Genomic DNA, 16829 nt, shown 5'->3' on the forward strand with positions numbered 1-16829 from the left:
CATATCAAAGGAAGGCCAATTTTCAAGGAACTTAGACTATCCCATAGGAATCTTCTAAAATCAGTTAACTTTAACTGAAAACAGATGGAAGAAAGCACTTAATAAAGATACAAGCCTATGAGGAACCAAGGAATGAACCATTTTTTTTCAGTTGTACATGTTTATGTACATTGAGACTTCAGTGGCTTGATGTAGGAAACTAAACATCAATGTATAGTACTAAGATTCTGGTTGACGCAGTTCACACAGGTTTCTTCTTGACAAAGTGTGTTTAAACGTGTCTTGGTGACCAGTGGATGGCTGCAGACAAGTTCCCAGTCATTAGGGTGCCTTCAACTGAAAGGCGCAATCAACCCCGCGGCTTCTGAGACGGTCTGCTGCGCCAGTGAAATGCAAGGCAGGGAGGTCAGCTCAGCAGGTTATGGAGACAGTTTTTGGTTTTGTTTGAGGGGGATGGGGAAGAATCCAAAATGGTAATCGTGACAGATTTTCTCACAGGACCCGCGATAATGATAGCGACATCTTATGAAGAGACTTTAAGAAAACTGAGAACCGCGTTGGTAAGAGAAGGGTTGGGAAGTGTGTACCGTGGAATTTTTCCCCATCACAACAATGTACCTGCTCATTCTTTAAGGGCAGCAAATAAAATCTCACTGGGAAACTTTACCTCACATCTACCTTACAGCCCTCATCTTGCCCTGCAGGTGGTGGTCTGTTCCCCAAGCTTGAAGAACATGTCAAAGGAGCGTGATTTGAGCACCGTGAGGATGTCCAAACCGCGCTCTGACACGGTGCACACCTGCCAGACCCGCAGTGGGAAGGGTGGAAGGCTCAGCTGCTTTAGGATGAGTTGTCCTCGGATCCAAGAACAGCTTTACTTCTCCTTTAGACTTAATGAACAATTGAAGGTAAACGCAAGGCAGAAAGGGCAGCCCAGAAGACAAATGACTTACGGCATTCCCCAGGGAGGGAATATTGACAGGTTCTGTCATAGGACACAGGATAATCGTAGAGGCTTATTATTAGGAAGTTTTAAGAAAGTTGAAAACTGTATTGGTGAGGGGGAAAAAGTAAGATTACCCCATGAAAACAAACTTTAAAATAAAAAAATATAAGAAAAATAAACTCTTTTTTTCTATTAAACCAAGTTTTTATTTGGTTATACAAAGTGTCATGAACAGCCTTAGCTTTCACAGAGATAAAAAGAAGAGTCATGATGACATATACCAGTAAAAAATGATCATTTCTATGATGTGTTCTGAAGTCTCAATCTACTTCACAATTAGCTTGCTTTCTGAAAAAGAACCGCTCCAAAGGAGCAGAGGCTGCGAGACAATGCACACTTGGCAAAGGTGGTCCCCACTGTTGTGCTGGGTCCGTTCTCAGCGGAAACATATGTACATTAAAAGATCCTGAAGGAATCTTAAATGAGCAGCTACATTTAACTGGAATCCGACTGAAGAAAGTGCTTAAGAGCAAGCAATCACCTATGAGAATGCGTGTGCATGTGTGTTTGTGTGCACTTGCACACGTCAGGGTACATATCTCAGAGGGATTAGTGAGTTTTAAATGCCCTATTCTCTCCTATTCACTACGAACGCTTTATAGAACCGGCCATAAGTGTCTTATAGCCTCATTAACAAATACGAAACTTGTTAGAACAAACAGCATGGAACAGAGTATAAAATTCTGTCCTTGGAGGAGATGACGCCTGCTTTGCTCCCATTTCCTCAAACTTGCCTTAGAAGCCATTATCCAATAACATCCTGATGTGGGCTGCAGAACAAGGATTTCCTGTTTCCTTTCTGGGACTACTTAAATCTGGCCCTAAAATCCAGGCCAAAGCTGAGCGTGCACAGGAAGGAAGGTGCTCTCATCTGTCCCGCACTAACTCTTCTCTCCGAAGGAGGGTGTGACACCGACTGATAAAGCACAATGCAATTCAACTGTTGCCGTCCTGTTGTTTGCTAGTCAAGTCACCTCTCAGAACTCTAAAGCCTCAGCTCTCAGATCTAAGGAGATGAATTTGATTCAAAGTGACTATGCAAATCCTTACTATAGTACCACTTAAAATAATAATAATTAACAGTTTTATTATAAATGAATAATTTATAAACTCTGGAATGCAATAGTGCTTGGAAAGCAGCAGACTGAAATCTATGAAACATTCTAATAGTTTTCTGAAAATTATAGGTTTTGTGCCTGAAGGTAATAATTATCTAACCTAATTGGACATTTTCTGAATATATATGTATTAGAATATGTGCATAAATTTCAGTAGGAATTGTTTTAGAAAAATTGAAAAGCTAACAAAAATCTTTAAATGAAAAATGTACATTGTAAAAAAAATTAAAATTCCAGTACACAGACTGTTGATTATTAAACACCGTTCTCTTTTCTTTCAAAAACCATCACCAAGAATATAGAAATGATGAATTATCCTGACTAGTTCACCTTGGGTCCAAGCAAACTACATATGATATCACCCTGCAAAGACAAACAAACAAAAAGTTATGCAATTACAGTACAATAAAATAACAAAGCAAAACAAAACAAAAACTCTATTCCCATCAAGTCAATTCTGACTCGCAGTGACTGTGGCGGCGGGAGGGGGGGGGGGGAGCTAAAACTTCCCCTGTGGGTTTCTGACACTTTACCAGAGTAGAAAGCTTCATCTTACTCCTGTATACAATACAATGCAAATTATAAAATAAAGTCATCTTTAAGCTGCCATTAAAAAATTATAAAGGAGTGAGACACATATACAAAGGGCATTCAAATGATTGAAAAATAGGAACAACCACCTCTTAGTTTAAACAGTCATGTTGACTTCCTTCTAGGAACATGCTCTTTTCTATAGGATTCATTTAATGAAGCTTGATGATAATTTCAGATGGATTCTGTGAGAGGGAGGTCTCTGTTGGCAGTTTCTATTTAACCTGAATGATTAAACCTGTTTTCTCATCTGTAAAATAACGTTGAAACTGAATGATATATGAAATTCTTTTCTTCTTTTCCTTAAAAGTTATAAAGTTCTTTCCTTCCTTTTCTTAAAAGAACTTTCCTTAAAAGTTCCTAAGGTTGTTTCCCTTAATCTTTTAAATCTAGCCATACGTAAACGGAATATAACCGCCCCCCCCCATGGGTGGGAGTGGTTGGCAAACAAACATAGGAAGTCATGTGTCATTTGAGTCGTTTGCATGTAAACATAGTGGCCAGAACGCTAAAAAAAGGAGTCAGGTGATCATAAAATAGAAGATAAAACCCAAAGCAGGGCGGTGAGTGTTTAAGACAGGCCGTGTAAAGACTAGTGGAAGGTTGGAATTGGAAGCAGAGGAGCGTTTTCTCTATGTGATCTTAAGAGAACCACGAACACTCTGGGCGTCTGAGTTTCCTCAAACGTCTAGGGAAGGTGCGATGAGTTCGTTTCGCAGAAAAGTCACTTGTGAACGCTGCAGGATTAGCGAACACTTGGGTAGGCATACCTGAGTGAATTCCAGTCCTTCGGCCTGCGCTCTAGTCCGAGGAACCCTGGTGGCTGCTAACTGCCAAGGACCATCGTTTGAAGGCACGGGCTACCGCTGTAGACAGTCCCAGTCTGGGAAACTCACAGAGGGTGGCTTTGCCCCAGCTCACAGGGTCACTATGCATCAGCATCAACACGATGGCAGTGAGTTTGGTTTGGGTTGGTTTTGAATCCAGTCGTGTTTGTTTATAGGTCTTGGTATCCTCCCTAACTAACCTTCATGCCCAGGTACATCAGATCAGTTCTTGTCGATTTTAACCTACAAATCTATCAACTTCTTAAAAATCCACAGCATCTAAGAAGCCGTGGCAGAGCAGTGATTACGTGCTGGACTGCGAAGGACAAATCCACCAGCTGCAGGAGAAAGATGCGTGTTCTGCTCTTGTAGAGAGCTAGAATTTTGGAAATTCACAGGAGCAGTTCTACCTGTCCAAAGAGTTCAGTTGTTTTTTTCTTTTTTAGGAAAACGGCACCAGTACACAGCATGCTTTCAGTTCTTCCTTCAATATTCCGCACCCTTGATTTAACACATATATTACATATTTATGTTTCTGAAACCCCATTTGAACATTTCACTCATCTTTTTCATCTGGAGGGGAAAATGAAAATACAAAGTGCACAGGGATGGACATGACAAGCACTTGTATGCTGTCACATACAGTTAAAATAGCATCCTGGAGTGATTTCCCACTGCCTCCCACAAAACAGAGTTGCTTTCTGCAATGCCCCATTGAAACTGGCGTCTGCCAAGTGCTTCAAGCATCATTCCATTCAACAGCAAGACAGACGCCCAGCAACCTCTCCATCATGCCAAGAGTGGCACTGGGGCTTCCTCGCATATGAATGCTAATGTGACCATAAGCACTGTCTTGAGCTAGCTGCATCATGAAATTACAATCGCAATACTAGGAGCCCAGCCTCCAGCAACACTGGGAACGCTGAACTGCTAGGACATTCTCCCATGGCATGTGGCAATAGTATTTTGGCTCTTGATCACATTACAAAGGGATCAGGGTTTCGAAATCATGGCACAGAATAGCTAGCTGGCCAAAAAATCAAAAGTTCTTCTCTGGACAGATCACCATGCACTGCCACAGATGGCAGTGGGATCGCAGAGGGGAAGGCAGTGGTTGCTGTAGATCTACTCTTAATCCTGACTCCACACATCTTCCCCACTGTACCCTACAACAGCAAAGTAGTTGCAGGTGCTGTCTGGTACTTTGCTTTTGCTTTGAAAGCACTCGTTGTTGTTGTTGTTGTTGTTGTTGTTGTTAGCAGTCCAGGCGATTCTGGCTCATAACAACCACATACAACAGAATAAAACACTTCCTAGTTCTGCACCAGTCTCCTAACTATTGCTACGTTAGAGCCCATTGTTGCAGCCACTGTGTCAATCCAGCACATTGAAGGTTTTCCCTTTTTTGGCTGACCCTCCACTTTCCCAAGCATGATATATTTCTGTTGGACTGATGCTTCTGATAACATGTTCAAACCATGGAAGATGAAGTCTTGCCCTCCTCATTTCTAAGGAAACTTCCAACTGTGCTTCTTCCAAGACAGATTTGTTAGTTCTTCTGGGAGTCCATGGTATATTCAGTATTCTTCGCCAACACCATAATTCAAAGCCATCCATTTTGCTGACGTCTTCCTTACTCATTATGCAGCTCTCAAATGCATATCAGGTGACTGAAAAGACCATGGCTCAGGTCAGCACACCTTAGTCATCCAAGGGACATCTTCGCTTTCACACTGTAAGTAGATCTTGTGTAGCAGATATGCCCAATGCAATGTGTCATTTGATTTCTTATTTCTGCTTCCATGGCTGTTGATTTTAGTTATGCCCCCAAATCTAAAACGTCTCTTTCCCCTGACTAATTTTTAATACAGGAAATAAAGCCTTACTGATAAAATTAAAGTTCTCTTGTTGATCCTCATCCATCCCTTCCTGAGGCAGCCTTTTATCATAAATGTGTTGGTCATCTTCCTTACAGAATGAAAGCATACGTTGTCTAAATTTGAGATTCATTATTGGTTAAAATGAATGGAGAAATTGTAGATCATAATATTACTTAATAAGCTATCTTGGAAAGACATAATATTTTGCACAATTCCTTTGAGACTTCAAGTACTATTTTAACTGTAACTCTTCCCTAAAAAGCTAAGGAAGAGAAAGTCTATCGATTAATTTTATAATTAGCTACAGTTGACATAAAGCCTGATTAATAGTTTTATGTTTAATCTCACAAAATTATAACATTTAATCTTTAAAAGTTAATGAGCCAAAAGCATATAAAGCACATTTCTCTTTGAAAATATATAGAATATTATCTGTTAAAAGAAGCTGAATTATGAGCCCCTAATAAATTGTTAAAAAAAAAGAAGCTGAATTGTTCTCTTAGTCGAAATAGTTCACATACAAATGCATATTAGCTATAAACTGTCAGACTTTCTGAGAGTAGATTAATCTTTGCAGAGGATGCTGTTTATAATAAGTGATAGCTCTAGTAGATTCAAATCAAAACAAAATGCAAATCATTTTTCTTCCAAATCCTAGTAACTGGTATATACTTTTACTACCTAGGATGTGTCCAATAATAACTCATTTTGATTTTTATATTTAAATAATGCTTTATTAGATAATAATATTTTTGAGTAGGCTTCAGCAGGTTCATAGGAAAATTGAATTAAAAAATAATTTGTATGACCTTTTTGAAGATCCTTTTATATCTTCTCTCACAGATGCTGGTGGAATGGAAGCACTTGCCTTGAGGTTACCATCCTACTGTTTGCCTGGGAGTGCCACCAGGGCTCAGTGAGAAAGATTATGGAGTAATTTAGAATTTATGATACAGTGCATACTGATTTAAAGTCAGTCAAGTGGTAGAGAAACCACATCAAGATTGAAAGCTTGCATGAGAAAATAGAAGAATCAGGTCATATGAAACTAGGCTTGAGGAGATGTGACCTAGGGGATTCCTTCACTTGGAGGCCACTGGCAAAGTCACTGAGAAACAGGGCTCAACCAACCAGCTAAGATGTTTTTACAATGTCCCTGTATGCCTATAGCCCCAGATCAAATTATCTGGCATTTCTGGTAAATAATATGTTTTCCATCCAGTTAGGAAATATTCCCCAAAACAACTTGGATGTTTCAGTTATTTCTTTATTATGAAAACATATGTTCACTCTGAGATAAATGTGCATTTTATATAAATCATAGAGTAAGTCAAACTGATTATTTTAATGTGTTCTCTGTTACAGAATTTATTTGCCACTATCAGATCATTATTTAAATCATTATTCTAATTAAAAAACAGTGGGATAATTGATTTAGGATTCTGATTATAAGTCTGAATTCTACAAATTTACAAAGAGGTGGTGTAGTGATTATGCACGGAATTGCTAGCCCCAAAATCATTGGTTCGATACCACCAGCTGTTCAGCAGGAGAAAGAGAAGGCTCTCTACTACCATAAAGAATCACAGTTACAGAAACCCACACGAGTAGTTCTATTTTGTGCTCTGAGTTAGAATCAATCCAAAGGGAAGGGGAGACTATGAAAAAAAATTACAAAGAGGTTTGGAACTTTCCATATGAGAGATCTGAGTTCAATTCCTAACCAATGTACCACAAGTGTAAACACCACTTGTCAGCAGAATTTGGGTATTGTGGTAGTTACATAATCTGTTGTCAATTTGAGACTTAGGAGTGAAGGGGTGGAGTTTAGCCTGTCAATCAGGTTGCAGCTTGATGACCTCATTTGGAGGCGCTAAGGAGATAAACAGCTTGCTAGAGGCAAGACACAGGCTCATTCCCTGAGAGACATTTCTGACGAGAAGCCACATGAAGCTACCCTGATGCAGCCAGAGCCCTGGGAGCTGAAGAAGCCATGTGGAGACCGCTGCCAGCGCTGAGATGCTTACACTGCCACTGGATCCACAAGACTTCCCACCCACTGGCCCGTGATCTTCCTGCATTTGAGAGGACTTCATAGAGTGGTATCAGACATATGGGTTAATATCAGATTTATGGACTTGATCTGGACTCGGCAGGTATGTTTTCTCAACATTCAATTGCTCTTGTATATAAAGCTCTTTCCTTTACACAAAAGAGTGTCTATGAATTTGTCTCTCTAGTCTACCTGAACTAACCCAGGTAATACTGTAAAGCTAAACAGTTTAGCAGTATTATTATTCTCATCTCATATGTAAAGAAATTAAATGAGATTCAAAGCAATTTGCCTGAGACATAGTAGTAACTCTTTGGACTTAGGCTCTTTACATTGTATCACACTTAAGATATTTGATCAGTGTAAACTCCTTGCAAACTACAGGATTGCAACTGTGAAGACTCCTGAAATGACATAAAAGCTTGGCTTTGAGTCTTACCCGTCCAGAATCCAAGACAGTGGGCATATTACGCAGTTCATAGACAACCACCTGACCATCACTGTCTCCTACTAGGAGGCAATCTGTGTGTTTGGCAAAGATAACAGTTGTGAACTTGATCCCAGGGTTAGCAAAGTTCACTATCAGAGGGTCCAAACTGTAAAGAAACATTTATAAATTGATATGCTGCTATTATGTTACTTTCCATATAGAGACTAAGAAATCAGTTTTTAAATCACATATAATAAAACCAAAACCCCTTTAAGGTGTTTCTAAGCTCAATATAACTGCATTTCATTCTCTATTTCATCCCAAGGTTCATTTGTGCAATGAACTAATTTCAACTAGGTAAATGGAAATAGTTGGAAATCAAGATTTGAGCTCATAAATTTAAACTCCTTAACGGAGAGTTTTGACTTTAAATGAAACTGTGAAACATAAAAGAGAATTTTGAACAGGATTTCTACCTTTGGTCTTCCAAAACAATCCACCTCAGAAGAAATCACAGAAGTAAGCAACTCTGAATACAGTAGGGTAAAATTCTTTATAGGGCTCTTTTACTCAAGTCTTTTAGCTCGGCAGTTCTCAACCTGTGGGGTGCAACTCCTTTAGTGGTGGAAGGATCCTTTCACAGGGGTCACCTAAGACCATCAGAAAACATATTTTGATGATCTTAGGAACCGAGACACCGCTCCTCTATCTGTCTCCAGGTGAGTCCACCCACATGCAGATACACCTACATGCGAGTACCTGGAGTGATGGCATCACCATGCCAACCCCGTCACATACACCCCATACAAATACAAGTGTATGTGACAGGGCTGACACTGTAATGTTCTTATGTGGACCCGTCAAATATGTGTAGAGAGCAGCTGCTGTATTGAAAGCAGCTACTCTGTTAAAAGCAGCTACTGTGTTGAAAGCAGCAGTACTGAAGCTAAAATGACACTTCATGAATTATAATTACTGGGTAAATGTAAAATCATGTACTATAAAATCACCAACGACTACAAAAAAAATTCTGTACCACGGGAACTTAATCTGGATGCTGATTGGACTTTTTATATTCAGCTGTGGTTGATGTAAATACTGGCCCCTTGTGATAGTAACAGGAATGTAAAAAAAAAAAAACCAGAATGGTAAATCGTAGGAAACTTAAATGAACTGCATTGACTGAATGAACTATGCCATATATCATCTTTTGTATTATTAAAGCTATTGCTATATATTATTTTCATTAGCAAATCATCCCATGCCAATGGATCATGTAGAGAAGAAGGTTAAGAAAAGAAATTATAGTGAGGACTTTGTACAGTATGATTATACCTCAATAATTACAGCAGAAATTGAGAAACCGCAATGTGTTATTTGCAGTTGTGAAGTTCTATCAGCTAAATCTATGAAGCCGAACGAAATAAAATGCCATTAGACACTTTATTCTAGCAAGGTATAAATTTTCATATTAAGAGGGATAGCAGATTTAGATAACACTCAATAATTTTGAAGCAGTAGCTTAAATCAAAGTTTAAGTTAAGAGCATGAGCCTAGGAATGATTTGGGGGCTAAGTTGAGAGTAGGTAAATATTGTTAAAAAATAATTATTTTGTCACCTTTATCAACCCTATTGTAGAGAACCTTTAGTTACCAACTATTACATTCCGTTAGCATTCCTCTATAAGCTAGCCAATGACCAAGAATTCAAGGCAATTGTGATATCTTATTAGCCTATAAAAATCTTAGCAGATGAGTAAAATAACCTATTTTCATTTACGTAGCTTTTCATGAGCACATATGACACAGTACTTAACATTAGTATTTTTTTTTAAAGAACCAAATTCCCTGCCATCGAGTTGAATCCACCACAGAGAGACCCTATAGGTCAGAGCAGAACTTCCCCTGTGGGTTTTTGAGACTTAAAAGCTTTTCCGGAACAGACGGCCTCAGCTCTCTCCCTCGGAGCAACTGGTGGGTTGAACCACTGAGCCTGAGGTTACCAATAGGAGGGTGACCTTAGGGTGCTATATTATTATTCCCAACATTAGGATACTTTACTAATACAAACTAATGTGTAGCATCCTAATACTACATTAGTCTAACATCCTAGTCTATAAAAGTAAATCAGCTGCTCCTAGTCTTCTAGTTCATGCATTCACCGTTTCATTCTAAAGAAAACATGCTCAAACATGTTTCCGCACTCCGTGGATGGCTGCAGACAATTCTCTCAGTGATACACTTATCCTTTTAAGGTGCCTTCAAGCAAAGGTCGAGACAGTAGTTTCTGAGAGGACCTGCTGGGCCAGGTACATTCACAGCAGAGAGGTCAGCTCAAGTTGATGGTGACTGTGTTTTGGAATTCTAAAGTAGTAACGTTAGAGGACTTTCTTGAAGGGCACAAGGTGATCATGGGGGCTTATTAGAAAGGCTTTTTAGGAAAACTCATAACAGCACTGGTGAGGAAAAAAGGTCAGGAATATTGATCGAGGAATTCTTTCCTGTCATGACAGTGCAAGTGCGCATCCTTCAAGGGCGGTATATTGGTGATCGTGCTTATAGCTCAATTATAGTGTGAGAGCTACTCTGACAAAAGCACCGCACACGTGTGGCCTTACCAAACAGACATGTCTTCTTGCACAGTTAAGATGCCAACAGTCCAAATTCAGAGAGCTGATTCTAGGGGGAGGCCTTCTCTCTCTGTTAGTTCGAGGGAAAGGTTCTCGTCTCCTTTCAGGATCCACAGGCTCAGCATTCTGTAGTGGTCTCCATGTGTCTGAGCATTACTCTTCCCCTGGATCTAGGAGTTTCACTGTGTTTGGGCCCCAGGTCAAAAGGATACACCCCACTTCTGTCTTTCATGGTGAGGTGAGAGCAGGCCTCTCTGATTCTGTTCTCTGTTCCCTTTTTTATCTCATGGGGAATAAAAGATGTGGCAGGTCACACCCTGAGGAAACTCCGCTTACACAGGATGAGGGCTGTGAAGGAATTCACGGTGTTGCATCCAACGTTAGTTCCTTTATTGGTTCATCACATCAAATCACAACATGGGGAGATCATTACATAATTTCCATCCCATCAAGAATATACCTGGTCAAATTGATACATATTTTAGGTGGATACAGTTCAATTCATAGCAGGTAATAAAGGCTGTCCTGTGAGAATTTCGTTGAGATACCTTCCCTCATCCACACTATGGCCCTGTTCTTGCCTCTTCAGATCTTTTCCTGTTCCCCAAACCCAAAGAATATTTAAAAGGGGGATTATTTGAGTTCCTTGAGGATGTCAAGATGGCTCTTTTGAAGAGCACAGAATTCTCAGGGGAGGGTTAGAGAGTTGGATACTGCCTTTAGAAGTGTGTAGACCTAGATAAAGGATATGTGGAGAAACAATAGCGTCACATTTTGCTAATATAATGGTTTCTACAATTTTGTAGCAATCATTTTTTACTTATTCTATAACCTTATAAAAAATTATCAGGTATCAATTTAGTTTAGACTGCTTCTATTGGAGATCTCTAAATACAAATATAAATACTCACGTGCTGAAGTGAAGGTCCCAAATTTCCACCCTGGTCTCATTGGCAGCTGCAAATATATAGGATGATTTTGGAGACCAGGCAATATCATAAACTACATAAGTAGTTGGATAACATGTCAAAAATGGCTTGGTGCTGTCCTGTTGCCATATAATAACACCCCAATCTGCAGAACAGCTTAAGAATACATCGTGACAAAATGGATTCCACGCTACTTTATACACTGGGCCCTAGAATTAGAAAAAAATAAAATGCATGAGTGAATAATACTTAACGTCATATTTGAAACTGTCTCAGACGATGGATGCACCATCCAATGTTGTATAGTGAAGAATGCTTAAAATACCATGGAGCTCCAGAAGAACAAACAGATCTGTCATATAAGGGCAGCCAGGATGGTCCTTAATGGCAGTGGTAGCTGGGCTTTGTCTCACATGGACTTTGCACATATTGTTGGGAGAGGCCAGTCCCTGGAAAAGGACATCATGCTTGGAAAAGCAGAGGAGCAGAGAGAAAGAGGAAGGCTTGTGACAAGACGGGTTGGCATCGTGGCTGTAACAATGGGCTCGAACATAAGAACAATTGTGAGGATGGCATTGGGCTGGGCATGCTTCCTTCTGTTGTTTATAGGGTGGCTACGAGTTTTTGGACAGCAGAGAGCCTTTACAGAAGCAGACACCCCATCTTTCTCCCAATGAGCAACTGGCGGGTTTGAATCACTGGCCCTGTATTTACCAGTAGGATGACAACATTAGGATGCTATACTAATTCTATTCCTGGAACCCACGTGATGGCACCTAACAACAACAACAACAACAATATTGTGTGGATATTATTTCAGCTTAAAGTAAGGTTATACTTTAATCTTCCCTAAATTCTTCTTCTTCTTTCAGTTTTAAATTATTCTATACGGAAACATAAAAATAAAGTTGTTAACATACTCACTAAATGTGAGCACAGATTATATTACTCCTTAGAAAAATTAGGGAAAAAGAAAGGAAGTATACATGGAAAATCTTAATAATATAGGGAATAATATTTGCTAGAAACAAATTTATGTTATGATCCAGTATATTATCTTAAGCAAATTTTTACAAAACAAAAACTGTGATTTACATGACTTAAAAAAATTCAAGGCTCCATAGAAGACAAATAGAATACATCACTCTTTATTGGTGATTCCAATCTAAGAAAACACTTAATTTGCATTTGTATTTTTAACTGTGAGGTTACAAATATACTGGATATTAAAATATGATGAATAAGCATATTCATTTTTACAGAAGTAATATGTTAATTTCTCATACCTACTATAATTAAACTAACCTTATGGCCTCTGTAGGTATCAAGGTATTGTTCATTATATGAACAAGAACATTTGTGAATATGACCTTCTTCAGTGCCAGCCAAGTAAATATTTGTGTCCTGTAACACAAAAATCAAGCTTCATTGGCCTGATACATGAAATAAGTGTGCTACTTATGAGATTGGGTCTATTAAATTCACCTGAAAATCAAAACTAAAATGCTATTTTGAAGGTGTTGTTGTTGTTAATTGTCCTAGAAATGGCATGCAAAAGTTTTACCTGAAGATGAGAAATAGATTCTCACACTATTTATAGCTGCCTGACAACAGAGCTAGGAGTCCAAAGAAATGCAAGTGCTTTTTGTTACAACTAGTCAAAGAGATAATGTCCTCATAACTGGGCAGGTCTGTAATGCTGAAAAAAAATCATTGCTGCTGGGATGAGAGGTGGAACTAGAAGGTCTCTCAGATATCCTTAACTCTAAATTCATGTACTGAATGGGGATTTTGAATGTGTTTTTCATCTTAGGTCATAGTTAAAAAATCAGAAAGGCATCATTCAATGTCCTTGCTATCGAGAGTAGGATCACTGTTATGTGTCATTTGCTTTCGAGTCAATTCTGACTGCTCGTAACCCCATAAGTATTTCTTTGCAGTAATATTTCTGGATACTGGGCTCTAAGTCTTTCTCCCACAGAGATCCCGGATGGGTTCAAACCACCGACCTTCTGGTTGGCAGCTGAGCGCTAAAATGTTTGTAGCACTAGGCAAAGTTATATACTGGTTCCATGTTGCTAACTTCTTCATAACAGGCTGAGGACTATTAGCCCTAAACACTACCAAATTCAAATTTTTACACATCAGTTATTTTCTAAATGGCTCCATTAAGCACATCTTTAGCTATTAGGGCCTGCCTGCTTTGTCTACCCCATAAATCTGTTCCCAACATGTGCTAGTCATTGATAAGATAACCTCCAGACTGCTGCTTGCCCTTCAGAGCTCTCTGACCCAGAGACTCCCTACCTTTCTTCTGAGGGCCATGACCTAGACAGGTAAGCCCCCTTCTACTCATTTCCTCCCCAGGGAGGTCTTTGGTCCTCTCTCTCTTCTGGTAACTTCTTGCACCACTTGTCTCTGGAGAATCTCTGACTGTTCAGCCCTGTCCCTTACATCCAAGCTTTCAAGGTGCTGTAGACTCTATAAACAGCTTATTGTACAATGCTGCCATCTCATGTTGATATTTTTTTCTTTGGTTAGATCCAAAGGTCAGCAAACTGTGGCTCTCAAACCATACATTACTCCTTAAATTCATACATATGGCTTTGAAGTAGAAACTTTACCTGATTGAAAACTTCTAGAATATATACTACAATAGTAGGAAACATATTTTTCTCAGGTGCACAGAGAAAAGTTATCAATGTAGATCATATTCTGGACCAAAAGAAAAATATTAATACATATTAAATGATTTAAGTTGTACAAACTAGAGTGTTCTGACTATAAGATGAGTTAGAAACCAATAACAGGAAAATATTCTAAAATTACCTAAAAATTTAGAAACTAAATAGCACACTTCTAAATAAACTCAGTGATCAGAGAAAACACAAATTAAGAAATTAAACAGAACTTTGAACAGAATAAAAATGAAAATGCAATCTATCAGAATTTGTGGAATTCTACTAAAGTATTATTCATGGGGGAAATTATTGTACAAATGCCTATATTGGGAGAGAAGAAATATCATAAAACAATGACCATAGCTTCCACCTTGAGAAAATATAAGACCAAAAGAAGTAAAAGGGAAATACAGATAAAAATTTAAACCATTGAAATAGAAAACAGAAAGGCAATAGGGAAAATCAATCAAATAAAAATCCCTTTCTTTGAAAATAATAATAAAACTGATAAACTTCTAACCAGATTAAACGGGGAAAAGCGACATGACACAAATGATCAACTTCTACAGGCTGAACACATAAAAGGGGTCACGTACTTGAAGAAACTAAAAGGTCTTAAAAAAGACAGGGTAAAAATGGAAAGACTAAAGTAGATAGCAGAAGAGATTCTGATTTACTCTTGAATGTAGAATGGCTACGGCAAATGGAAGAAAGGATGGGGTGAAAGGCTGGACAGAAGATATCAAAGGATAGTTCAAGAAGCCGAAAGAAAGCATTACAATGAAATGTGCAAAGGCCTGAAGTGATCGAACCAAATGGGAAAGCATGGTTTGTATTTCCCCAGCTGAAAGAACTAAAGAAAAATTCAAGCGTTGAGTTTCAATGTTTCAGGATCCTATAGACATTCAACCATTTTAAGAGGCAGCTTAGGATCAAGAACCGGTGTTACTGAATGAAGAAGTCCAAGCTGCACTGAAGGTGCATTAGCAAAACACTAGGCTCCAAAAATTGACGGCATACCAACTGAAATGATTCAACAAGATAAGTACTATCAGCAAGAAATTTGGAAGACAAATACCTGTCCAACCAACTGGAAGCGATCCATATTTGCACCCATTCCGAAGAAAGGTGATGCAACCGAAAGCAGAAATGATCAAACACTATCATGAATATCACATACAGGTAAGATAGATGCTGCTGAAGATCATACAACAACAGTTGCAGCCGTACAAAGGCAAAGAGCTGCGCTGGATGAGCTGGATTGAATGGAATCAATCCATGGAATGGATCCAGACAAAGCAACGATCATGAGTAGGATTCTGCACTAGGCAGCGTCCCATTGCACATCTGTCTGCAATGAATCAGAACTGACTCAGTGGGCCCTAACAACAAATACAGGATGAGCGAGTCGTTAATCCAAAGAAAGTGTGGACTATGCTGTCCTTTTGTTTGTTTGTTTTTCTTTTTTTTAAATTATTTTATTGGGGGCTCATACAACTCTTATCACACTTCACACGTACATCCATTGTGTCAAGCGCATTTGTACATTTGTGGGCATCATCATTCTCAAAACATTTGCTTTCTACTGGAGCCCTTGGTAGCAGCTCCTCGTTTTCTCCTCCCTCCCTACCCCCCTTTCCCTCTCGAACCCTTGATAATTTATGAATTATTATTACTTTTTTATGTCTTACACTATACGAAGTCTCCCTTCATCCACTATTCTGTTGTCCATCTGCCAGGGAGGGGGTTCTATGTAGAGCCTTGTGATTGGTTCCCCTACCTTCCCCTTACCTTCCTGATATCAATACTCTCATTATTGGTCTTGAGGGGTATATCAGTCCTGGAATTCCCTGTGTTTCTAACTCATATCTGTGCCAGTGTACATCCTCTGTTCTAGTCGGATTGTAAGGTAGAATTGGGGTCATGATAGTGAGGGGGGGAGGGAAGCATTAAAGCACTAGAGGAAAGTTGTATGTTTCATTGGTGCTGTATTGCACCCTGACTGGCTCGTCTCTGACTCCTGTGTTCATTGTTCCCTTTTCCCTCATAGAGTGCCCAGGTAGGGCAAGGCAGCTGTGGGGGTTGTTGGGATGCCAAAGGAGCCTGAGTAAAAGGTTTCTAAAGCTTTATAGGCCCAGGGATGGAGGAAGAGAAGTGGGGGAGGGTTAAGAGTAGAGAAGGACTGAAGATTGATCACGTGGGGGGAAATGTATCCAACCCACCCCCATAAAAATGTTTCAGAAGAGGCACCTGAGAATGGATTCTGCCAAAGGCCCCCAGTAAAGAGGCCTCCAAATAAAGGTGTCTGGGCAAGGAACGCAGACACATGAAAGAACATGGCCAGCAAGGTGGGACTGGGTCACGCCTGCCAGCTCCCACAGAGACTGCAATGCACTATCAAGTCTGGTGTGGGGAGGGCAGCTTTGCCTTGTGAGACATGCCAGGTAAAGCCCTCATAAATACAGTTTTTGGGGTGGGACCAAGACTCCTCAGAGTAAGGTATCAGGATCAAAAGGGGTTTATTCCAGGAATAAACATTAAAAGGAAAAAAATATATACCTCATCTTATTACCAAGTTTTTAAAAAAATATTGTTTTTTAATAGATGCAGAAAAATGACTGTTTTAATAGATGCAGAAAAAGCAGTTAGCAAAATCCTGATAAAAACTTTCAGCCAACTAGGAA

General features: G+C 39.3%; 1 protein-coding gene across 1 annotated transcript in view; it reads right to left on the reverse strand.

Moving 5' to 3' along the window:
• Positions 1–1192: 1192 nt before the first annotated feature.
• The window catches only part of DNAI4 (dynein axonemal intermediate chain 4), an 86683-nt gene continuing 71046 nt past the window's right edge, over positions 1193–16829 (reverse strand). The window contains exons 14-17 of the mRNA XM_075557237.1: positions 12770–12868; positions 11447–11673; positions 7915–8071; positions 1193–2487 (exon numbers count right to left, since the gene is read on the reverse strand). Coding sequence (XP_075413352.1) covers positions 2446–2487; positions 7915–8071; positions 11447–11673; positions 12770–12868 — 525 coding nt within the window. The 3' untranslated portion in view covers positions 1193–2445. The remainder of the gene's footprint in view (positions 2488–7914; positions 8072–11446; positions 11674–12769; positions 12869–16829) is intronic.

Source organism: Tenrec ecaudatus, chromosome 1 (assembly GCF_050624435.1).
Source record: "Tenrec ecaudatus isolate mTenEca1 chromosome 1, mTenEca1.hap1, whole genome shotgun sequence".
NCBI lineage: Eukaryota > Metazoa > Chordata > Mammalia > Afrosoricida > Tenrecidae > Tenrec > Tenrec ecaudatus.